The following is a 25,681-nucleotide window of genomic DNA, read 5'->3' as shown; positions in this document are numbered from 1 at the left end:
TCTCACCACTCTCTTATCTCTTCACTTCATTGACAAAATTCGAGGAGATGAGTTCCTCAATATTCACACCTTCACCTCAAACGGTCTTGAAAAAGAACCAAAGTCCTCTGCTGCAGCAGCATATCAATGCCTCTCCCCTCCAAAACCGAGGTTCTTGCAAAGGGAGAAGAGTAAAGGCTTTGCTTTCCACAACCAAACAGATAATCTTGAAGGAATTTCACCAAAGAAGAGCCCTCAAAGTTAGTATTGATGGCTAGTTTTTACATGTAAGAAAAATCAAAATTGAACCAATATCTAAGCATTTTCGTTTCCATTTGCAGATTATTTCAGGATTGCAGAATTTTGACAAGGATAATGTAGCCGCTGTTGTTACTGCTGCAGATAAGGTCTGTTTCACTCTGTGTTTCTGTTTTTTTATTCATTATTTACTGGTATTATTTTCTTTATTCACATAAAGTTCCAATGTTTCGAGCAGAACACTATAACTACATTATATAACAATAGTGTTTAAATTAACAAATTTGTCGCCAAAATATTACTGTGTCATAAACTTGTAAATTTATAAAAAAGAACTTACTGTATGAATTGAACAAAATTACTTTTAAGAATAAAATGTTAATGACGGGATTGTATATGTCTATACTAGAGAATTTCTGTCAAAATTGGATTTAAACACAATGACATTGTAGTACAAATTTGATTTTTTTTGTGTGTGTTGGTTTAAGTAGGGTGGTGCAACTCATGTGGATATTGCTTGTGACGTTGAATTGGTGCGACTTGCAACGCACCTCACTTCCCTTCCGGTATGTGTATCTAGTGTAGATCCATCAGCATTTCCAGCTGCAGTTGAAGCCGGAGCCTTAATGGTTCGACCACTCTAACTCTCACTCTGCTTACACTAGGCGTGTAATTAAGTCAAGTCGTTCTGACTCGTTGTTTTTTCAGGTTGAGATTGGAAACTATGACTCATTTTACGAAATGGGTGTGTTTTTCTCACCAGAAGAGGTATTGCTAGTGTTTTCTTGTGTTCCTTTTTTGACTAAGGTTAAAAGGGTGTGTTTGAATTTGCAGATTGTTAATATGACAAAAGAGACTAAGAGGCTCCTTCCATCGACCGTCCTTTCAGTCACCGTGCCTCACACACTGAGCCTTCCTGACCAGGTGAAGCTAGCCGAGCAGTTGGAGGTTGAGGGAGCCGACATCATCCAAACCGAAGGTGGAAAATCGTCTACTCCTTCCAAGGCTGGTGTCCTTGGCCTAATTGAAAAGGTAACTACACTTATGTTTTAATTAAAAGTGAAAAAATGGCATTATTTGACACTTGCAATGGTTTAGGCCTCGCCGACTCTTGCAGCTGCGTACTCCATCTCTCGTGCAGTTCGAATCCCCGTAATGTCTGCTTCCGGACTAAGTTCAATCACCGCTCCTCTAGCTATCGCTGCTGGTGCTTCTGGCGTGGTACGTACTACCATTAAAAAAAAAACAACAGCAAAGTTTTTACATTTCATTTTTTCCAAGCAAACAATTCTTGTATAGTTTTGATTATATCGATTTGCATAATGTATAATGTGTGTTGGCAATGTGAAGGGTGTTGGATCAGCTATCAACAAGCTAAACGACGTCGTAGCCATGATTGCTGAGGTGAAAACTATTGCGGAGTCTTTGAATCTATCAAGGAAACAAGCACAAGTGTTTGATGAAACCATAAATATGTTTTGAAGCTTTCTCATTTCTGATTATTCAGTCTCAGTCTCAATAATCAAATTATTCTGTTTAATACCATTATTAAGATTTCGAAGTTGTTATGTTTTTGCTACAAGAGTTGTGCGGTGGCCCTTCTCACCTACTTTTTGTTGACTATATTATGTTACAATTAATGTACTTATGTGTGCAATTAAGTAATTAATTATCACAAATATATACTCCGTACTTAATTAAAATGAAATCGAGGAGGTATATATGAGACTATTAGTAGTAAATGCAATAGTGGAGTATACATCTGTTTCGTTATTCTCTCTTTTTGTGTTTTTTTTGAAGGGGTTGATCTAATTTTTATAAGTACGTGCTTAAGATATCTCGATTTCGATAGTTTTTAGTTAAAAACGAAGTACTCTATCATTTATGATGACTAGAGGGATGACTAGAGGGTACTTAATGTTGAATATACTTTCATGTATCAAATCAGATTTGAATAAGATCTTATATCTATGGTCAAAGTTAGCTAGAGTTAGATAGATACAATAAACTTGAAAAATGAGATTATAATTATTGGTCCCATTTTTCTTCCATGAATCGTATGTATACATACAAACCGATTAGAAATTATTTATGAAGTTCACTCACTTTTTTTAAACCTTCAAGCATAATAAATTGTAAAAGTTAGACCATGATTCAGAGTTATACCAATAATTACAGCATCATGAAAAAACAAAACCTGATTATACAGTACTATTCATATTTAAATACAAGAAAATCCAAGAGCTAGTATTACCTACCCATATTATACGGCACATTTTCCCTCACGTAAGGCAAACTAAACTTCATTTTTACATAATAACGAATTTAATAGTTGTACAAGATCCCTACACGTAAGAGACACCGAAAATGTTGGAACACGCGAGTGAAATGATTTTCTTTTTTTCTCATATAAAATAAATAATCCAAATTCTATTATTGAAAACATTTTTCATTGAGCATGTGAATAGTAAGGTCCCTATGCCTCAATTATATCACTAGGATAATTAAACCAAACCAAATCTTTAGATGTAGTAAACCGACCAAAGGAACGTAGCCTCAACATAATTTTGAAAAGTGAATTTAATAATACCTCGAAAAATAATCGAAATAATAAAATATTTGAGCAATAAAACCAGCTTTAAATCCTGCGATTTGAGCTCACCTCGTTCCCATCGAATCGAATTCCAAAATTCCGCCATGCAATCCCTCAACTCCACCGCGCTCCGCCCCTCCCCTCTGGACCGTCTCCGTGCCGCCTCCCTGCCTGGATTGACCGCCGCCGCTAGACCTCTCCCCAGCACCAGGAAGCTCCATTTCAAAATCTCGGCCTCCGCAGCGCCGCCGAAGCGGGAGACGGACCCGAAGAAGCGTGTGGTGATCACGGGGATGGGGCTCGTGTCGGTGTTCGGGAACGAGGTCGACGCCTACTACGACAAGCTGCTCAGCGGTGAGAGCGGAATCACGCTGATTGACAGATTCGATGCGTCCAAGTTTCCGACGCGCTTCGGCGGTCAGATTCGGGGGTTCAACTCGGAGGGGTACATTGACGGCAAAAATGATCGGAGATTGGACGATTGCTTGAGGTACTGCATTGTCGCCGGGAAGAAGGCGCTCGAGGGCGCAGATCTCGGCGGGGAGAAGATCAATAAGGTATAAATGTGTTTTTTTCGAGCTAGCTATTGATGTGTTTTTATATTTGAATTTGGTTTGGTTATATGATAAAGATGACTTCATATCATTCATTGGCAATTTGAATTTGAGCTTTTGAAATTAGATTAGTGGTGGCTTAAATCGATGTGTTTTAATTGACTGATTCTTTAGGTTTTAGGATTTCGGTAAAATCGATGTGTTTTATTTGAATTTGGTTTGATAATGTGATGATGTTATTTTTACAAGTAGTGAGTAGAATGCCAAGTGTTTCGTAGTTTCCAATGTTATTTGTGTGTCATTTTTATTTGAAGTTGATTGTGATTATGCCTTTTTCAAGCTTGATTTTGAGCTAAATTTTGTGGTGTTAAGTTTTCCATATGATTCATATGTTTTAAATTAAATTTGGTTAGATAATGTGATGATCATATTGTTTTCAGTACTAGTAGTGATTAGTAAATGCTGAGTGCTTTGTAGTTTCGGATGTTTAGTTCGACGTTATGTGGATCCCTTGGCTATTTGCATTTGAGCTTTGATTCGTGTTGTTTATAAGCAACTAGTTGTTTGTTTTTTATGAAGATTTTTGGTTTCTCGTTATTCTGCTGCAACATTGCAGTGTGCCGAATTTCTCCAAAAATAGGGGTTATGAACGTTTATTTCGATTTTATTACTGGGATTGGCCGTTGGATCCTTGGCTTTGGTCTCTGCTTGATTAGTGAACTATATTTTTCTTGGAAATTGTGTTTCATAATGTGATGAAGATGGGGTTAGTAGTGAGTAGTAGTAGCTTTTTTGTTGTTGCCTATGCTTCTGGCTCAACACTGTATTTTCGTTGTCCATCACTGTGGCTGAGAGGCAGTAGACTGAGAGCATCTTATTGGCTTTTTTGGGTTTCTGGTTTTTAGGTCATGTGGATTCATCAGCTGTTTACATTGGATGTGGATTGGGGTTGTTAAATGGGTTATTGAGAAACCTCTGTTTGTTTGTATAAGTTCTTTCTTATTTATTGGAATTGGCTAATTGTGTGTATGATTTTCGTGTAACATCATTATGCTTCTGTTTGGAGCGTGCAAATCTTGCCAAAAATGGAATATTTGCTTGTTATTTTACATTTAGTTCGATCTCAATTATTGGGATTGGCTATCAGATTCTTGACTGTACTGTCGATTATTTCAGAATCCGGTTTTACTAAAGAGTGACTTTTGATTGTCGATTTGGCATATGCATCATCTGTATTATTGTTCGAGTCTTTGTTATTTCTGTGGATATCTTTTGGATTCGTGGGGACTGGTCTCTGAGCTGATTGGGTTTGTTGTCGTTGCAGATTGATAAGATCCGAGGTGGTGTTCTGGTCGGGACGGGAATGGGCGGTCTTCAAGTATTCTCTGATGGTGTCCAGTCTCTAATTGAGAAAGGCCACAGGAAAATAACTCCGTTTTTCATACCTTACGCTATCACAAACATGGCCTCTGCTTTGCTTGCGATTGATCTAGGCTTGATGGGACCCAACTATTCGATTTCCACTGCTTGTGCCACCTCAAACTATTGCTTCTATGCGGCTGCCAACCACATCCGTCGGGGAGAAGCTGATCTGATGATTGCTGGCGGAACTGAAGCTGCGATTATTCCTATTGGATTGGGTGGTTTCGTTGCTTGCAGAGCGTTGTCACAGAGAAACGACGACCCACAAACTGCTTCGAGGCCCTGGGACCAAGCTCGTGATGGTTTTGTTATGGGAGAAGGGGCTGGAGTTTTGGTAAGGGTTCCATCTTCTCATCTCTCTTCAGAACACCGGGCCTACAAATGCGATTGGATCAGATAAGCTTAAATTAGTGTTTTCTTCGATCTTTTCAAACAGGTGATGGAAAGTTTGGAGCACGCCATGAAAAGAGGGGCGCCAATCATTGCTGAATATTTGGGAGGTGCGGTAAATTGTGATGCATATCATATGACAGATCCCAGAGCTGATGGACTTGGAGTCTCGTCGTGCATTCAGAGTGCCCTTGAAGATGCAGGCGTTTCACCCGAAGAGGTACTTTTTCCTCCAAATATTAGAATTATATGCTCTGCATGGGAACAGCTATACCTAGGAAGGGGTAAAACCTTCTTACTTAATGCAAAAGCATTATGTAGTTTTGCGATCATCCGTTTCCTATAATGTGGTTGGCATGTTTTCGACACATCAAACCTGTTTCTTGCATCTGTAATTGTATGTACTATATTCAAACTCAAAATTAACATTGAAACGTTATTTTTGGATCATTTTTCATTAGTAAATTGGATTCTTAGGTATAGTTAAGGGTGCTATGGCAGCGGCTGTTCAAGAAAGCAGCTTTAACTGTTCGTATTTGCAGGTTAACTACATAAATGCACATGCTACTTCCACAATCGTGGGTGATTTAGCTGAGCTTAACGCTATCAAGAAGGTATTCAAGAGCACTTCTGGGATCAAAATCAATGCAACTAAGGTAAATACTCTCTCTCTCTCTCTCTCTTCTCATTCATTCAAATGCATGTGATGCTGATTTTCTGTGTTTGTATCTTCTTGCAGTCGATGATAGGGCACTGTCTTGGTGCTGCTGGTGGTTTGGAAGCTATTGCAACAGTGAAAGCAATTACAACAGGATGGCTTCATCCGACCATAAATCAATTTGTAAGTTAAACGATACATAAAAGAATACTTGCAAATACAGTTGAAAGGTCTCTCTAAGCTGACCATTTCTCTTTGAAATTACTTTTTTTTTTCTACAGAACCGAGAGCCGTCTGTAGATTTTGACACCGTTGCAAATAAAAAACAGCAGCACGACATCAATGTTGGTAAGATCTTGTGCATGATCATCTAATATAAAGTTGAACGAGATTATATACGCTCTGGTTTGTGGTTTAAGGCCCAGTTTCTCACTCGTGTCCGAAAAATCTTTGCAGCAATCTCGAATTCCTTTGGATTTGGAGGTCACAACTCTGTTGTTGCATTTTCTGCATTTAAACCATGATCCAACTCACACTGAGTTGCTTGCAGTCGTCACAGTCTACCTCGTCTCATTGTACTAGTCGCTCTCCTTCAGCATTTGAGCCGGGCTTATATTCGTCTAAATGGGCGCTAAGCCCTGAGTTTCTCGAGGACTAGTGTACCACCCGTGCGTTGCGTTTATTGTAACCTCTTATTGAAAGCATCACTTCTCCTTCAATCTTGTAGCAACAGCTCTGTTCTTTTTACTTGTATTTGTCTTTTTCTTTAACAACCATTAAAACATTTTATGTTACAGAGTCAATTTTCAGCCTTATTTTCAGTAAATGGCATTTTCCACTATAACATGGTGTCTTTTCATAAATAATTGTGAAAAGACAAATTTAAATTTAATCATAAAATAAAAAGACGATGATACTGAAATGATATTCAGCCCAAAATAAATATATTTAAAATACAAACCGAGCCAACGAATAGTGGGCCCAGACCAAAACCGCTCACCCCTTTCCCGCCAAATTCCAAAGCCCTAACCACCATGATGAACTCGATCGCGGTAGTATTTATTTCTGTGTATTTTTCTGCATTTCTCACGCGATCAATTGGAGGCAATTCAGACTGAAAGCGGAGCTGAAGAAGATTCACGATGGATCTCAGCGATGATATCAGGAATGCGCACAAGCGCACTTTCCTCAAATTTTTCGAGCAAACCGTGAGTTTCCAAACAGCATGCTTCAATTTACTGGATTTATAACTGTTTACGATTTTCTGGTTATTTGCATCACTGTTTAAGCATCTCGTGAAATGCTAAAATTCGCAGGATTACAACGTTGAGCTGAAGAAATCTCTCGACTCAATGTTCAATCAGAACAGCCGCCGTTGCGTGATTAATCTCGCTCAGTTTTACAACCACAGAGAAGGCATGGATCTGGCGCGCAGGTTGGCCCAGCGATCTGCTATTTTACTTTGTTGTTTTGAAATTTGTAATACATTTGTTGAATCCTTAGTAAAATTTTGCAAAAAAATGAAGGCTATTGCAAACTCCGAGCGAGTACATGCAGCCTCTTTGTGATGCGGTGACGGATATTGTTAGGAACATGAATGCCAAGTACCTCAAGGAAGGAGAACAGGTTTTGGTTGGTCTCGACGGCCCTTTTTGTTTCGAGAAGAGTGACGCCTAGAGATCTTTTGTCTAGGTTTATCGGCTCGATGGTTTGTGTCGAGGGTATCGTTACTAAATGTGAGTGTGTAAATTGGATGATCTATGAGAAATTTGGATTTAACTGCTTAATTGTAAGAGATTTGGATTAAATAGCATAATTTTAAGTTGGATTGTACTGTAAAGGAAAATTAGCAGATGTTAGCTCTGTTGTACGATTCAACTCGTATAAAACTATCGTCATCAGGTGGGATGCACAAAATGACATAGTCCTTGAGGATTGAAGGCTTGAAAAAGACGATTTTCTTACTATTTGATTTAGTCCTTGAGGCTGTTGTGCAATGATTCACAGAATATACCAATATTTTGATGAGTTTAAAGGATTGAAAAAATATATTGTGTGGTTGTGATAGAGACTCTAATAGTTGGAACATTTTGTTCTATATGTAGGTTCTCTTGTTAGGCCAACGGTTGTAAAGAGCGTCCATTTTTGTCCTGCTAATGAGAAATTCACAGTTAGGGAATACAGGGACATCACGTCAAATATTGGCCTGCCCACTGGATCAGTGTATCCGACGCGTGTAAGATTTCTCATTTTGTCCTTTCTATTTACTGATCATTTTACGTCCACTTAACTCTGATGGGTTATGACTTGTTGCAGGATGATAATGGCAATTTGTTGGCAACTGAGTTTGGTTTGTGCACCTATAAGGACCACCAGACACTATCTATGCAAGAGGTCCCGGAAAACTCAGTTCCCGGGCAACTTCCTAGAACTGTGGATATCATTGTTGAAGATGATTTGGTGGATTCCTGTAAGCCAGGGGATCGAGTGGCAATTGTTGGGATTTACAAGGCTCTTCCTGGGAAAAGCAAAGGCAGTGTGAATGGAGTATTCAGGTTATTTTATATCTACAGCAGAACATTTCTAGTAATTTGTTTCACCTTTATAATCGATTTGTATTTTCAATACTTCTTGTTGCCGATGCAGGACTGTCCTTATAGCCAACAATGTCTCTCTTCTTAACAAGGAGTTGCAGAATTTATATTATACAACTGACGATTGGGGAAATATTAAAAAGATATCTGAAAGAGAGGATGCATTTGATCTACTTGCTAATTCTCTTGCACCATCGGTATACGGGCATTCATGGATAAAGAAAGCGTTTATTCTGTTGATGCTTGGGGGACATGAGAAAAACTTGAAAAATGGAACTCACTTGAGGGGGTAAGGAATGCTCTTATCTCAGATTCGCCTGTTTTCAATGCTTAATTCTTTGAGCATGGTTGATTGTTCTTGTTGCCTGCTCTAGTTTTTTTTTGAACTTATATGCTGCTTTCTTCTTTATAGTGATATAAATATGATGATGGTTGGAGACCCTTCTGTTGCTAAGTCTCAGTTGTTGAGAGCCATCATGAATATCGCACCTCTAGCCATATCCACCACAGGTCGAGGTTCATCTGGGGTTGGATTGATTGCTGCAGTGACTTCTGATCAAGAAACAGGTAAATTATGGTGTTGGTTGTGGTTTAGTCATCAGATTTATGATTTTTCTTATTTGGTCATTCCATGAATTCAGGGGAGCGAAGACTAGAAGCTGGTGCCTTGGTTCTTGCTGATAGAGGAATCGTTTGTATTGATGAGTTCGACAAGATGAATGACCAAGATCGTGTTGCTATACATGAAGTGATGGAGCAGCAGACAGTAACAATTGCAAAAGCTGGTATACATGCATCTCTAAATGCTAGGTGCAGTGTTGTGGCAGCTGCCAATCCAATATACGGAACTGTAAGTCCTCAAACCATTTGATAGTTCTAGGCTTGCTGATCCCTTTTATGGAAATTATTAATGCCATATCGACTATATGCACAGTATGATCGTTCTCTAACTCCAACAAAGAATATTGGACTTCCGGATTCTCTGCTTTCTCGTTTTGATCTGCTGTTCATTGTTTTGGATCAAATGGATCCTGGGATTGATCGCCAAATTTCAGAACACGTGCTCAGAATGCATTGCTATCAATCAGTAGCTGATGGAGGTCTGCGAAGCCTATGATTCCGATTAAATACAGATACAATTATAGAATATGTATGTTATTAAGCATTTCTTATGCAAGCAGGTACGAGATTAGATGAGAGCTCAAGAAATGAGATGGAGGATGATCCCGAGGCTGGTTCTGCAGTTTTTGTCAAATACAATAGAATGTTACATGGGAGATCTAATAGTAGTCGTAAACAGTTTACGATACTCTCACCATCAATTTTCTCAAGAAGTATATTAACTATGCTAAGAGGTTTCAGCCTGAGCTCACCGATGAGGTGAGGTTTCTCGAGAACATATAGATACTGCCATCCATGTCACGGAATTTTTAATGATATTGTGGATACTCACCCTGCCATCAATTCCTTCGACATTCTGATATTTTTGTTGCTTAATGATTTTTCCAGGCATCTGAACACATAGCAACAACATATGTAGAGCTCAGAAATGCAAGTTCAAGTGCAAAGGTTGGTAAATTACTACACTGATGTGATGTGATTCAACTCTTGGAATTTAAGCTGTGGCTTTAATTGTCTTAATGATATATTTGATATGTTTTTTTAGACTGGAGGGACACTTCCAATCACTGCAAGAACTTTAGAAACAATAATACGTCTATCAACTGCCCATGCTAAGCTGAAGCTGCAGCGGCTACAGGTACTATTACAGTCTACAATAGAATGTTTCAGCTCATTCATCATCTCGTTTCTAGTTGGACGTGATTGGGAACTTCTTTACACAGTTATCTGAAAATACAGAAACCTTTTGATGAATTTTTAGACTTGCTACAATGTTGGATCTTGACACAGGTGCTGAAGTCAGATGCTGAAGCTGCTATTCAAGTTCTAAACTTCGCCATTTATCATCAAGAGCTGAGTGACATGGAGGCGCGTGAGAATGAAAGTCTGAGAGAAATGGAAAGATACAGCACCATGAACACTGAGGGTGGAAACAATGACGGAGCTCGTAGAACTGGTCGAAAAAAGGCCAAAAATGCTGGCTCTATTGCCACAACAGAGTATGTGCAAGTTAACTATCTCGTAATGTGGAGTTTGGTGTCTTTCATGTGTCATCCCACTTAGTTTTCTCTAATTAATGCTCTATTTTATCAATAAAATCTCTTCTTTACTTTTTTTGTGAAGTGATGCTGAAGCAATGGATGTAGATCCAACTCCAACAAATGAAGTGAACTTATCATCAGAGAGGTTTGTTTCTGATCTATGTATTCGTTGATTGAATCAAGAATTAAATTTATCTGATGGTTCATTTCCTAGCATATGTACTTCTAATAGCTGACTCGTCCGAATTTTCTACCTGCAAGCAGATTGGATGCTTTTAGCACTGCATTGGGGTGGTACAGACATGCTCAGCACGTGGAACAAATGTCGATTGCTGATATTGATGTCGTGGTAAACAGTGGTGCAGGTGCCCCTTACTCTGCAGCAGAGATCATGTCCCTTTTGGAGGTAATGTTTTCATATCTAGTTCATCATACTTCAATCTATCATTTTGACTTCAATAAATATGACAGCAAATAATCGATCCCGTCTGCAGATAATGCACGACAAGGGGAGCTTAATGATTGTCAGGGACACGAACGTAGTCTACTTCATGTGAATATGTTCCGTTCCATCTCCAACCCCCCGAGTGCCAACTCAACTCGAGATCTCCAAATACCGCTCTTCTCGCTGTCTAGAGATGACTTTGCATTGGCCGTAGCTTTCCTGAGATGTCACTGACACTAATAGTGTTTAACTTTGTAGCTTTAGTTGAAATGCGAAATCAATCACTGTTGATATTATGAGAATTTGCTACTATATGTTGCAATTATGTTCTGTATATTACAAGAATACTATTGCTGTAAAAAAGTGAATTGTCTAAGATATTGTAGATTCTTTCCCACATCGAAATTTGAATAGAGAGAGTTAGAGTTTATATGTTGGAGAAGCAACAAATGCATACGTGTTCGTAGAAAGGAGAGATGGTTGGCATCTCCCCCGACAGGGACGGGAACAGCCTTCGGGCTTTACCTGTTACCAGCACATCCGGTTAAGGCTTTCCACTTCTGTGGATCTTATAACCCAATTTTTTTTTTCCAAGTATTTTTTAATTTGTATTTCTTCCTTTTGTTTCCCTTTGTTTATATAATTTCTATATTAAAAATTCAACTTATCGCCATTTTTATCCATCAATATATCCTCTTTTCATGATTAAAATTTATTAATAATATTTTTATTATTTAAAATATGTGTACTAACTTTTTCCTAAACATAGAGCTCATTGACTCTGTCACTTTGGAATACCATAAAATAGTTCATACTTTTTCAGGCACATTTCTTTTATACTTTACTCATAAATACACTTAACTTTTATTAGTAACACTTATGCTGCACCAGTGTGCACTAGCATTTTCTAAGATTGATGAGTATATTTAATAATATGATTTAATATTTTCACCATTTAAAATTCAATTCTTAATTTTCTATTCATCTAATTCTATTTCTATTTTTGTGGTTCAAATCCTTTGTCTCAATAATTATATACAGGTATTAGTACAACTTAAAACTAATGAAAAAAAAAAAGTTTATATAAAAATTATTATGAAACCCGAACATTTTGAATATGATTGAAATTTTATAATTTAATAAATTTAAATTTGATTAGCGTCGTGCAACAATAATAAAATCTCATTAATAAATCTTTACTTATAATTTTTACTGATAAGCATTAAATCTTTATTAAAATTTTACTCTAAAGAAAAATTGAAAGTTATGTGGAAAAATTTGATAACTGAATCGTAGAGCTTCCCTAACAAGAGGGAGCTCTTCCAGAAATTCTCAACAGCCCAAGTCAAGCTCGGGACGAAGAGGGGGTTTGGAAATAGTTTTCAACCAGCAATAGACGCGCCTCGATTAGAACCTCACTAGCTGCGTCATTGCCCCAAGCGCAAAGATGACTTTTCCCATTCACCCCATCTCCCTTTTATTACAGGAGCTAAACTATAGTGTTTTACAAATTTCCGATGTGGGATATACAATGCTACATTTGACACTTCAACTCTTTTGTTTGTAATTACATATTCATAAAATGCTCACAAGAAGAGGAATAAAGGCATTAAGTCCCTTCCAATTTCTTCATCTTCCAAGAAAAAGAGATTGAATTTTCATAAATTTTCATACATTCATGAAGAATACTCAACAATAACTAGAGAAGCAGCTGCAGCCATGCTAACCTCTCTCATAAACACACATCTCACCTATATTGATTCCATAATTTTAACTAACACTAAAGCTAGATTGCGTACTTTTATCTACTGCAATTGAAAATAATTAAATTTTAACAATCATTCAACAATGAAACTGATAGATATGTGGAGTATTTCTTTCTCGAGGAGAGAAAACCATACTCACAGATTTTAATTTAAATCTAAGCTGCTAATTAGCTATATTCCTCATCCCCGAGTAATGCTCGTATTTTATTTGTTTTCTCTATTTTTATGGGACAGTGGCAATCTTTATCAACTAAAATTATTTGTTTTCTCTATTTTTATGGGCCGGTGGCAATCTTTACATATATATCTAGCTTCATTTGAACAACTAAATAAATTGAAAAAATCTTTAAAATCTTCAATTGTACTGATGATTAGTTTAAACTATACTAGAATAAAACTGATTCATTAAACATATTTTAATTTTTTTTTATTACCCGAGCCACATAAGAATGAAAAAACATAACCCATAGACAAGCATCTTAAGAACCATAGAACCTGAATTTCACAAGAACATTCAACAAACTCTATAGATAAAAGTCTAATGTGCAAGGAAAACAAGCAAGACATGGTACAACTCCAGCAAAAGTCAAAACTGATAATAGCTTGCAGAAATATAGGGCTCTCGTCTTCCCACAAACGACAAAGCATCTTACACGAACAGGTTGGGCCTGGTTGCCTTGTAGGTGGTTTTGAGCTTCCTCGTTGGTGGCCTCACTTTCCTGTACATCAGGGGGAACTTGATCTTGGAGTTGTGGAACTGCTTCGTGCTCTCCCTCTTGCAAAGCTTAGCTGGGACGGTGGCAGTCTTGATGATCTGGATGCAGTGATGGCGGACTCTGTGGCGGGAAGCCATCTCGGTGTACATCTGCTCAACACCACCGTTCAGGGTGGTGTCACGGTACTCCTTGTACATGTTGTGGTAGCCAGTCCTGCTTTGATACCTCAACCAGATCCCGTAGTTCTTAATTGTTGTGGGGTTCTTTTCGAAAATCTATAATGAAAGAAATGGCACAGGATGCACATTCAGTACACGAGATTTAAGTTCGTTACATGGCGGACAATAACTACACACAAAGGCAATCACATATTCAAACCAAGAAAAGGATGGTATGTGCTGCAAAAGGGATTAAAAAACAAACATAACGAAAAGGATGATACATGTAATCACACTGTGCTTGTTTCTGCAAAATCTCTAGATGAAAATCTGGCGTTCACAAGTGTGGAAGACAATTAAACAAGGTCTTACTATCACTGGTTTATTTTATATAAAATGCACTGAAACATCGATGTCCAAGCATATGAAACACATAGCAGATCATCAAATCCAACTTATATCTCTAAAGTGTTGTCAAGTGTCAACTAAATTCAATCAAAACAACACAATTATTAAGATATACAATAAACATGAAAGACAAGGTTTCGAGCAAGCATATACCTCGTTGATAGCAAGAACCTGACCGTTACTCTTCTTCACCTTCTTCAATTTCCTCAGAAAGTACCTTCATAGATAAACAAACACATTCAATCTCAATCCAGCAATCCTAAATCCCCAAATCAATTTCTCAGTATAACCTAATATTACCAAGTTAAATTTATAATTCTTCACCACATAAAGAGAATCATTTATCTAATTCCACAGAATAAACCAACAATTGATTCATTCAATGACAAACACGAATCAATCTAGTTCATCGCACACAGAATTCTACACCGAAGCTCAAATTACCAGAATTTGGACTTGGCGCGGACCTCATTGGTCGCCCACAGCTTCATGCGGTAGATCTTGGGGTGCTCATCCGTCTCCGTCGGCAGAGCTCTTCCGACCACCTGATACTGGTGGAACTGCAAACACCGCCATTTAAAAAATCAAATCAGTACTCATTGTTTCAACTCAACGATCGAATTGAGATAGAGAGAGAAAGCATACTTTGTATGTCACCATTTTCGCCGATTCTGAATCTATCCTGAAGCCGTGGGCAGGGGCAATAGCTAATGTAGGGTTTTGCGGATTTGAGATGGTAAAGAAGAGTTCAAGAAAACCCTACTTTCATTTGGGCTTCTCTGTGATTATGGGCTTCCTGGATTCGGGCTTTTTTTCTCCCATTACTCTTTTCTAAAATATTTTCATTCTACACTATGTTTATAATATTATGTTCAAGCGCATTAGGATTCCTGATTTACAATTTTAGTGTGTCTGTTATTAGGAGTCTTGGTTCACCTTTTCTTATAAATTTATATTCCTTCCGTCTCGCTTAAGATAATACATGTTCCTTTTTAGTTTGTCCCAACCAAGATGACACATTTCTTTTTTTAGAAACTTTCTCTCTCCAATTAATACACTCAACCACTTTTTCCCACCCCTATTAAAATATTCACCTTTCTTTCTCTCTCTATTTTAATACTTCTACTCACCTTTTCTCTTTCCAATTAAACACATTAACCAATTACTCCTAAAATCCAGTGTCGGCTAAGGAATGTGTCATCTTAGCCGGGACGGAGGGAGTAATAGATAGAGCTTGCATTCCACCAACTAATTCCACTCACATTTTATTACTACCCCCGTCCCCAAAGAATATGTACTTTGGGTTCAGCACGAGTTTTAATGTAAAATTGGTAAAGTAAGAGAGATGTAGAGGGAAAAAGTAATTAAAATATTGTTAGTGGAGAATGGGTCACACCTCATTAGAGAGAAAATACTTTCCAAAATTAGAAAGTGTATATTCTTGTGGGACGGACTAAAAAGGAAAGAGTGCATATTCTTGTGGAATGAGTAGAAACATTTAAAATGACACGATGTTAAAGTAATAAAGAAGAATTGGTAAAATAAATGAGGGGAAAAGAAAAATTGGTAAAGTGAGATAGAGAAAAAGGAAAGATAGTGGAAGTAGTGTCAGTGGATTGTGGGGTTCATGTCCTAAAATAGAAAGTTTAGAAAGTTTCTATTTTTAGGGGCGGCCCTAAATGGAAATAGTTTCAATTTTCAAAAGACAGGGGTAGTAATATATAAAAATGGGTCTCACATTCCACTACTTTTTACCACCCATTAGTTTTACCCTACTAGATGTTCATTGTGCATTGATTTACCATTAGTTTTAAGTTATCAAAATTAATAGTTTATTGTCCCAAGCTACTTGGATATTACCTTCGTCTCATGATAGGAGTCATATTTGGCGTGAACATGAATTTAAGAAATGTAAAGAATAGTGAGTTGAAAAAGTTAGTGGAATATGAGGTCCACTTTTTTATATTGATTTTATAATAAAATATGAGTGAAGCGAGTTAGTAGAATGTAGGACCTACTTACTATTATGGTAAAAGTAAAATGTGACTCTTATTGTGGGACAAACCGAAATGAAAAAATGTAACTCCTTATTATAGGACGGAGGTAGTACATTTCTTTTGAGTGTGAGACTTAAGAAATTGATGTTTAAAGGTTAAACGAAGAAGAGAGAATAAAGTAAATGAGAATATAAAGTTATTGTCATAAAAGGAAATGTAGCAAATAATTTGAGACAATTACTTATGTAGTCAAATAATGATTAGCATACTAATAGTCGATGAAACGGTCGCAACAAGAACGATACAAAGTACAAATATAAACTTTAAACAAGAACATAGCATCAAGGGAATCATAATTGAACAAGGACAAGAGGCTCATATATAGAAAAATGTTTTCATCACTATCTCTAACACCCAAATTAAAACTGAACAATAATGGGAGTACTTACAAGTAATTCGACTAAGAGGCTCATATACGGTTGATGTCCTTTCGTCATTGCCTCAATGAACTATAAATTGCACAATAACTCCAACATTCACGATAAACTCATATATTGCATAGTTTTCAGGATTAGATATAACATGGTATACTTTATTTTAGGACAAACTTTCTTTGTTTTTTTCTAACCATCTTTCAATTTGTTATGTCGAAAGCACATCCTGTAGCTATTTTGCGTGCCTCAATCAGAACTACATAGAGAAAGTTATGTCCGTTTTACAAAGACTGTGTACTCTAGAAAATTCTACATGACCGCGTTAGTTTAAGCCACCATGTCGGATACGACCATCACCAGTCTAAAAGTCCTACCCGACCACGTAGGAATTGACCCTAAATTCCACTAATTTGAAACCCATACATGGAAATACATATTTTAACTATTCCTATCCAATTGGAGTATAAATACAAATGCTAGGGCACATAGGCAAGAGAAGAGATTCACATATTCGCTCTCTCCATAAAAGATGACGAATTCAAGAGTGAACGTCCAAAATCATTCCAGATAGTGAATACGAAGGTTCCAACCAAGATTCCATCATCTATTGGTGCATTTGGTTTGGTCTATATTTTAATATAATTACTTTGACACTTTATTCTTGAACATTGAGTAACTAATTCTTACGTAGTACTATTTTGAAAAAAAAATAGAAACTCTATTATGGACAGTCTCTTAAAAATAAAATATTTAGAATGTTCCTATTTTTAGATGTGGACTCCACAATCCACTAAGAGCATCCGCAGCGGTGCCCCGTCCGTTCGTGCCAGCAGCGGGACACCGCTCGTCCGCCAATGCAGCTTGTCCGTCCTTGCCAGCGACAGGACGGTGCTCTTAGCTAAGAGCACGTCCGTGCCGCTGAGCAGGTCGACGTGGCAGACTGTGATTGGCCAACGGCTTAGCCATTAGAAATTCTTTTTTTTTTAGTTTTCTTTTTAAATTCAAATTTAATTTAAAAAATCATTTTTAAATTAAAAAAATATTTTCCCACTTCCTAATAAATTATATCCGTTTTCTACACACTTTTAATTTATTTTTCAATTTTTTTCCCAAAATTCACATTTTCATCTATAAATACTCCCACTTCAACATTCAAAATTATGTGATTTTTAATTTGTAGGATTTTAATTATGTATTTTTATTTTTTAGGATTTTAATTATGTAATTTTTATTTTTTAATATATTTTTATAATGTAGAAATATTTTAGTAATTGAAGTATTTAAATTGAATAATAGAATGGCGGGACCCTTGAGCTTGTCCTTACGGAAGAGCACGGATGTGGGTGTTGTGCTCTTGCCTAAGGACAAAGAGTAAAAGTGGGTCCGGGCTCACCTCTGTGCTCTTATTTAAGAGCACGAATGAGGATGCTCTAACACAACTTTCACTACTTTTTCTCTGCGTCTCTCTTAATTTATTCATTTTTTTCATTCTCTTTCTTACTTTACCAACTTTTCTCTTTTTCTTTACCAATTGTGCATTAAAACTCGTACCATTTCAAATGTTTCTATTTTTTAAACACGGAGGTAGTAGAATTTTATGGTTTAGATACATTATTGTATGGTTTAATTAATTGTGTGTAATTTATGTTGGCTTATGCGTGTGATTTAATGATTCTTGATTGCTATCTATTTAATTGATTTATCATCCTTTAAATATTTTAGACTTTTCTACAAGATTCGAGAGATCCATATTATATGCTTGAAATATGAACGGTTAACATCTTAACTTCTTTATGAGATTATTAAATTGATTGATGATTAGATGTTGAATGAGAATTTTATTATAGCTAATTGCAAGGAGAATAGGATTAGATTTGGTATAATTCATAAGATATGTAATCCGTGAGGAGGTACAACTTTAAAATGTGTTTAGACTATCAACTCTTGAAACCAGCATTAGGGTTATCAAATCGGATATCCAAAGCTGAAAAAAACACCCCTGAGACCTAAACCCGAATCAAAATTAAGTATCCAATTACTCGAATCGGATATTTGGTCCCGAAAACCGGATACTCAAAATACCCAACTCTGGTAATTTTGGAACCTGATCGTTGAATCGGGTGGAAATTACCTGATCATATACTTGACTTTATGTAAATTTGAAAATAAATACCTGAAATACTCATTCAACACTTATTCAGTAACACAAACATTTACGTATTTATATACAAAGTTTTATTAAATTTTGAACTATTCTCATTTACTACATAATTCAAATTAAACTCAAATTATTTTTTGCGGTAATAAAACGCCTATTGTCCTAAAATTAACATCAAAGCACAAATATATCGTACATGTGAACGATTCACCGTTAGGAATTGCTTCCTCTTCTTTCCGGTCGTCACGATGAACCAAATTCACTAAAATAATCACTCCCTCCGTCCCATTCTAAGTGGCACGTACATTTCTTTTTTTTTTGGATGCCTCATTCTGATTGGCACATTTCCTTGTTGCCACCAAAGTTCTGACTATCAAAGATAACCCTTCGGCCAGAGGTTTTATCGTTGTGCCAAATGTTATTAGTGTGGCTGCCGAAGTAAACTACTTCATCTAGGGTGTTTTGGAAGAGAAACTGGTGAATCATTCTAAGTATTTAGAGTTCGGAAGATGAAGAGTTTTTTCTATTTTTTTATTTGTATCTGAAATCGCCGGATATGTGGTTAGTAAAACTGTTAGTTTAACCTTATATAACTGGGATATTGACACTTTTATTGATATTACATAATTGGGACGTTGATACCTAATATCATGAAACTTTTAAAAAGTTGAGTTTTTTTATGAATTTTGAAATTGACAAATAATATCACGAACTTTATCCCGAGTTTGTTATTCCCTCCGTCCACGAATAGGAGTCCCATTTTTCTATTTTTGTCCGTCCACGAATAAGAGTCCCGGTTCATAATTACCATAAATGGTATAGAGACCCTAAATTCCACTAACTCATTCTACTCACATATCATTTAAAACTAATATATACAAGTGCGACTCTTATTCCATTAACTTTTTTCCACCCACATTTCTTAACATTTCTTAAAATCCGTGCCGAATAGAAATGAGACTCCTATTCATGGACAGAGGGAGTATTTCTTACCAATGAAAAAATTCAGGCAAATAATATCATGATACAGATTTTTTTCGTAATTTCTCAACAATAACTTCAAGAGTATCAAGATTTTCAATCTTTGAGAATAGTTTTTCTTGAAGCACACCCTTCAAATTTGTTCTTCAATCTATTAATATAGCCGGAATTTTTTCACTAGTGGAAAATAACAAACTCAAGGTGAAGTTTGTGATATTATTTGTCAATTTTAAAGTTTATGGGAAAAACTCAACTTTTTAAAAGTTTCTATGATATTAAATGTCAATATTCCTAGTATGTTCCCTGTATTGGCATTTAGGAGATGACTCATTGATCAATGATTTTTAGATCTTTGTTATACACTAGCTAGGAAGTGATATCACCGTAATATGATCATATTATTATATACAGATAATTCAATCAAATTTTTATTAAATAAATTATATTTCTAGACTTTGTACCTTTGAAAAAAATAACGGGAGCATGAATTATGACCTAATTTTACGCATTATCCTATAAAATGGAGCCATAAAGATATTAGGACATTATTGGTATACAAATTATAGGACTTTTTTAAAATAAAAATCGATTATTATATGAACCAGTCCAGTTTTTGTTGGAATCATGGATTAAATGTATCCGGGCAGTGGACTTTGACCGAATAATAAATGTGACAAGACATTTAATTTTCCGAAATTAAATGCTACAACGTCGGTCTACGTTCCGCGTAGATGATCGTAGTATATTCATTTTCTCAAATCTGATTCCCGGTGAGTGAGAAATAGTGGATTAAAGTTGGGCACGATTGAGCTTTATATAAGCTTGGAGTCTTGAATGTAGGGATCAATCAACTAGTGTTAGTTGTCCCACATTGGAAGTGAGAGTCTCTTACTGAGGTGTATAAATTAAGTGTTCTACCACACTTAATAAATTCTAGTGGATCAAGTTGGGCACGATTGAGCTTTATGTAAACTTGGAGTCTTGAATGTAGGGATCAATCAACTAGTGTTAGTTGTCCCACATTGGAAGTGGGAGTCTCTTACTGAGGTGTATAAATTAAGTGTTCTACTACACTTAATAAATTCTAGTGTATCAAGTTGGGTCGAAGAGCCCACACGCGTGCGCCGCCCGCCGTGCCGTGCCGAGCCGCGCCCCGCCTTGCCCGCCATCCAGTTCGCTGGAGCTCTGTTGATTGCGGTGCTGCCTCATCAAAGATGTTAGCCGTTTTATCTTTGGGAACGAAACGCCAATCTGAGAGCACTACCGGAGCGTATCTCGTCTTGCGGAAAGAGGCCTCCTCGACTCGCTATTTCCTAACTTTCACGGTTTATTGTTTCGATTTCACGTTGTAATTTATGTTTTAGTTTTCCATTTTGTATTCTTTTTTTGGGTTGTATTACGCCCGAAAAGTATTTATATCTTGTAACCCTGGTATCCCCAACAGTTTTCTCAATAACAAATCGTTGATCAGTGGATGGTATTTTTGAATGCTTTTTCCTACTATTTCTTTAATAAAAAATATATAGCTAAATATATTTCTAAATAAATTTACAAGCCCAAATGAATTTATTATTCCTTATATTTACGACAAAATCTTGGATGAACCCATCGTGCACGTTATACGGGGCAATAGATTTGAAGTACTCCTTTCGTTCCGTCTCAAGCGAGACGTTTCTTTTAAGCATAAGATCTAAGATAGTTATAATTTAATACCTTAAGTCTCTCTCCACTTAGGGGCCATTCGGTTCGTAAGATTATATCTCGAGATTAATTATGTAGTGTGTATGGTTCATGAGATTGAATCCTAGATGGATAATCAACTACTCCCTCCAACTAAACTAATCTTACAATTCAATCCTAGATTATATCTTGGTACTATTTTATCTAGAAAATCGAACATCATCTTAAGAGGTAGTAAAATTTTTCCTAAATCTCGTGTTTAAAAGAAACGTCTCACTTATGACAGAATGGAGAAAAACTATTTAAAAATGATTTTTGAATTTAGATATAAGTTTTTTCACGGTGAAATGAGCTCAAATTTTTATAGAAGTTGTAATTTCTATTACTATTGTATAATAAAAGGTGGTGTAGATCGTGTTTAGGGCATCCATAATGAGCCCTAAAAATCAGTCACAAAATTTGTTTCATTTGTCATGTCAACATTTCTAATTTTAGCCACAATATTTATAATAATGTAGTATTAAAATCAGCCACAACTTATTTCACTATTTTTCATATTTTGTTAATTGATTTAGAAACTAACACAGATAAAAATACAAATAGTCTAATCGATTTAAAAAAAGACTATAATGATATATTTTATTTGATTAAATTTCCTACTTGAAACTTCAATTGTTACACACCTGATAAATAAAAGAAGAATAAAAACAGTAAAAAATTTGATTTCAGCCGCAGCTAAAACGACCCATAATAAGGCCGAAAAAACAGCCTCATAGCGGGCAACTGCCTTATTGTGAATGCCATTATCATCTACCTAGTTTATGCTCTCTACACTATAGGCTTTTTTCTTGTCTTTTTTTTTTCATTTTGTAATAATGGTTTTTTTTTTTGGCTGGGGTTTCTCATTAAGTGAGTGCTTCTGCCTAAAGTGAATTGTATTGAATTTGAAACGATGATTTCAATATTTTCATGCTGGCTAACGGGAGATATGGATAGCCTGAGTCAGCCATCATCAACAAGAATTAATGGCCACTTAATGAAATCTCTCCACACAAATACTACCAAATTAATGATGTTAGCCACATGAAATCCACGTAAATTAAGTCATTACGATTTACGACTAATCTACTCCCTGCGTCCCTGAAATTTTATCGCATTTTTTCATTTTCGTCTGTCCCACAAAATTTATCACATTTCACTTTTTACCATTTTTATTAGTGGATCTCATATTACACTAATTCATTACAACTCACATTTATTATAAAAGTAATATAATATATACTCCCTCCGTCCCATAGTAGATGTCACACTTTCCTTTTTAGTTTATCCCACAAAAGATGACACATTTCCTCTTTTGAAAAAAGTTCATTCTCACATCAATTATAAAATTATATTTTCTATCACCACTTAACACACAAAATAACATATCCTAAAATCTCGTGTCATCTCCCAAGTGTGACATCTACTATGAGACGAATGGAGTATATAAGTATGACTCATTCTCCACTAACTTTTTCAACTCACTTTCCATTATATTTTTTAAAACTCATGTCCGATTAAAGTGTGACAAAATTTAAGGGACAAGTACATTGCAATTTTTCGAATTAAATTTTAGTGGCCCTCTTTCATATTCCAATATAATGGATATGGGGAGTGTGTCTGGTGAATTTGTGATCACCATGTCTATTGATTATAGGCTTATCAGTGTCGTTTCTTTGCCTGCACAAATCTATGATATTCTATCAGACACATATTTCATTTTATAAGTACTAGTAAGAAATGATTGATGGATATAAATTCCACTTAGTACATATGTTATCAATTTTTTCATGCCACTAGTAAAATCTTGAAATGTACAATTTCCACCCTAGTATAAATTCTAGTATCAATTTATTTCATGCCACTACTAAAATCGTGAATGATGAGTACCTAGTGGCCACTAAATATGCAAGGGGAAAATGTTCTCTTATAAACTTGATGAACCTTTTGAACAATTATATTTCTGTAAAAAAAAACTAGACACAACTCTCCCAGCCTAGTAAAATTGCGTCTATAATAAGTGGATACATAGAATTTATGTACTTCCTCTTTATCAAGGAAGACTTACCTCTTTTTTGGGTAGCATGAGATTTTATGCAATTTTATTTTTGTGTGTTATGTGTAGAGAATAAAGTAAGAGAGATGAAATAAAGTAGAGATAAAAATAATTCTATTGTTCGTAATGAGTTATTTTAAGTGAGACAAATTTAAAAGGAAAGTGTAATCTTCGGTGGGACAGAGAAAATATGCATTATGCATATGTGATCAGAAAATCGACATTTTTTTTATTCATGTCACCGTAAAAGATATAGCATCATATTAAATTTTGTATGTACTAAAATACCTTCAACAATATGTATATGTAAAAAAATGGAAGAGAGCTTAGTAATTTTATCTCACTAACTCAATCCAACACTCAAAGTTATAAGTGTAATCCGCAAAAATGGTGAATAATTAATTTTCTAAGGTGAAACACGAGTTTTGAGATGGGTTTCTCTAAATTATAAAAATAACCTATGTTATTCGCTGAGACTAGCTTATACTAGCATATCATACACACTTTTAATATTAAATATAATCACGGAGAGCGACTTATTATCGTAGACCTTAATAAGTGAATTAATTTGGGTGCTACACGTACAATCACGGAGAGCGACTTATTATAGTACAATGATTGTAAGTTTACTAAATTTTGTCGTGGGCATGCATGATTCCACATTGACAAAAGAGATCTTCTATAAAGTAATTAAAGATTAGGGTGCAGAGCACCAACGTAATATTTTGAATGGACTCAGATACTGTCATGTTTAAGTCAAACCCAATTCATGAAATATGAGCAAGGATGAGAAACAGTTTTCGATTCGTTTTTTATTTCCAAATTGAATAGAAAAACCAAAATTTTGCGAAAATAAATATTGAACCAAATTGAATTATCCGAAAACTAAATCCGAAAAACAGAAATCCAAACTATAAAAACCGACCGAAACCGAAAAATTGAAATTTCATAAAATATATCCAAAAATTTGAAAAACCAAAATCCAAACTAAAAAAACCGAACCCGAAATTGCATAATATCCAAAAAACTTAACATCAGAAAATTAATTTTCAAATTACATCGTGTCAATTAACATATTCAAACAATTACTACAACTTTTATAAAATCTAAATACTGTTACATTTATCGATATAAATCAACACAAATAAAGTTTATTTTTAGGTATAATATACTATTCCATCTGTCCGCTGTTAGGAGTCTTATTTATGCGACATAGATTTTAAGAAATATTAAGAAAAGTGGGTGTAATAAAGTTAGTGGAATAAGAGTCTCACTTGTATGTAGTATTAGTTTTAAATGAAATGTGAGTGGAATAAGCTAGTCGAAGGTGAGACCCTATTACCATTTATAGTAAAAGTGAACCGAGACTCTTATTCGCGGACAGACTAAAATGCGAAACAAGACTCCTATTCACGGACAGATAGAGTATTATTTATTAAAAAGAAATTCAGTTTTTTGGTTTTTTTTTAATCAGAACCGAACTGAAAAACTGAAATTAGACAAAACCAAAACGAAATTGATTTTTTTAGTTCGGATCGGATATTTGGTTTTCAGCTATTTTTCTCGCTCCTAAATATGACTAATCATGACGTGCAAAATTGTGGATACATGAAATAAATTAGTTATATTGAAAATTAGGCTACAATGCAATATTTAGCAAAAAAATTTCGTACAATTGGATCTATTGTTACCGTACTATTTAAAACTTATTGACATTCATCATGAATATCACCAAATCACATTGAATGCATGTTTAATAATACTCTTCCAAAATGTTACTCCAACATTCTATTGAAACGTCCCTATTGTTGTAGATATATAATAATGTTATATCGTCGTGGAAATCATGCTAAATATAAACGTTAACAAAATACAGGTAGTACATGAAAGTTCGGTCATACAATCCTTGATTTGTATAACACTAGCCATAAATGAAGCATGTGATATTTTACATTTGTAGTTGTTCATTAATTTCTCATTTAATTCAAGATATTATTTGATATTCCAAGATCCCTTTTTTCATTTCGGAAGAGTTTTTACCTTGGTCAAATTAGATTCAAGTTTAAACGTTTGCATAATTACCTCATTATTTTGCTTTGCCGTAAGTTTGAAGCTATATTTCAAATTATCGTTTATTTTGCATCAAATTCAAAATTGACTGAGAACTTTATCTGCCCATTGTGTAGAATATTATTTTGATTTTCAGTATATATAAATGTAGTTCAATATTATA

General features: G+C 35.4%; 3 protein-coding genes, 2 non-coding genes and 1 pseudogene across 6 annotated transcripts; 4 read left to right on the top strand and 2 right to left on the bottom strand.

The window, feature by feature from the left end:
• Positions 1 to 1,881, top strand: LOC125212195 (uncharacterized protein ycf23-like). The gene is made up of 7 exons (XM_048112288.2): positions 1 to 239; positions 321 to 386; positions 729 to 866; positions 946 to 1,005; positions 1,072 to 1,269; positions 1,336 to 1,458; positions 1,588 to 1,881. The coding sequence occupies exons 1-7, from the start codon at positions 48 to 50 to the stop codon at positions 1,717 to 1,719; spliced, it is 909 nt and encodes a 302-aa protein (XP_047968245.1). The 5' UTR covers positions 1 to 47; the 3' UTR covers positions 1,720 to 1,881.
• Positions 1,882 to 2,751: 870 nt separating this feature from the next.
• Positions 2,752 to 6,669, top strand: LOC125216751 (3-oxoacyl-[acyl-carrier-protein] synthase I, chloroplastic-like). Its single transcript, XM_048118517.2, has 7 exons — positions 2,752 to 3,387; positions 4,709 to 5,140; positions 5,243 to 5,416; positions 5,739 to 5,852; positions 5,936 to 6,037; positions 6,136 to 6,202; positions 6,311 to 6,669. Exons 1-7 carry the CDS (start codon positions 2,935 to 2,937, stop codon positions 6,376 to 6,378), a joined length of 1,410 nt encoding a protein of 469 aa, XP_047974474.1. The 5' UTR covers positions 2,752 to 2,934; the 3' UTR covers positions 6,379 to 6,669.
• Positions 6,670 to 6,728: 59 nt separating this feature from the next.
• LOC125216511 (DNA replication licensing factor MCM3 homolog 2-like) lies at positions 6,729 to 11,444 on the top strand (annotated as a pseudogene). The gene is made up of 16 exons (XR_016137205.1): positions 6,729 to 7,062; positions 7,171 to 7,289; positions 7,381 to 7,590; positions 7,960 to 8,090; positions 8,171 to 8,409; positions 8,501 to 8,737; positions 8,861 to 9,015; positions 9,090 to 9,298; positions 9,383 to 9,548; positions 9,630 to 9,828; positions 9,958 to 10,017; positions 10,115 to 10,207; positions 10,360 to 10,568; positions 10,693 to 10,755; positions 10,875 to 11,016; positions 11,105 to 11,444. The product of XR_016137205.1 is annotated as a DNA replication licensing factor MCM3 homolog 2-like (transcript).
• Positions 11,445 to 11,512: 68 nt separating this feature from the next.
• On the top strand, positions 11,513 to 11,642 carry LOC125217225 (U6atac minor spliceosomal RNA). Its single transcript, XR_007175643.1, has one exon. It is a non-coding gene; the product is annotated as a U6atac minor spliceosomal RNA (small nuclear RNA).
• Positions 11,643 to 12,351: 709 nt separating this feature from the next.
• On the bottom strand, positions 12,352 to 12,504 carry LOC125217285 (U4 spliceosomal RNA). The gene has a single exon (XR_007175699.1). It is a non-coding gene; the product is annotated as a U4 spliceosomal RNA (small nuclear RNA).
• A 796-nt stretch (positions 12,505 to 13,300) lies between these two features.
• Positions 13,301 to 14,907, bottom strand: LOC125208882 (large ribosomal subunit protein eL20-like). Its single transcript, XM_048108384.1, has 4 exons — positions 14,749 to 14,907; positions 14,548 to 14,663; positions 14,257 to 14,320; positions 13,301 to 13,812 (listed from the first exon to the last, which is right to left on the bottom strand). The coding sequence occupies exons 1-4, from the start codon at positions 14,761 to 14,763 to the stop codon at positions 13,471 to 13,473; spliced, it is 537 nt and encodes a 178-aa protein (XP_047964341.1). The 5' UTR covers positions 14,764 to 14,907; the 3' UTR covers positions 13,301 to 13,470.
• Positions 14,908 to 25,681: the final 10,774 nt, after the last annotated feature.

This window comes from Salvia hispanica, chromosome 3 (genome assembly GCF_029641045.1).
Source record: "Salvia hispanica isolate PSC_SH4W2 chromosome 3, Shi_PSC_v1, whole genome shotgun sequence".
Taxonomy (NCBI): domain Eukaryota; kingdom Viridiplantae; phylum Streptophyta; class Magnoliopsida; order Lamiales; family Lamiaceae; genus Salvia; species Salvia hispanica.
The sequence above is the reverse complement of the archived record's forward strand: the minus strand, read 5'-3'. Positions and strand labels throughout refer to the sequence as shown.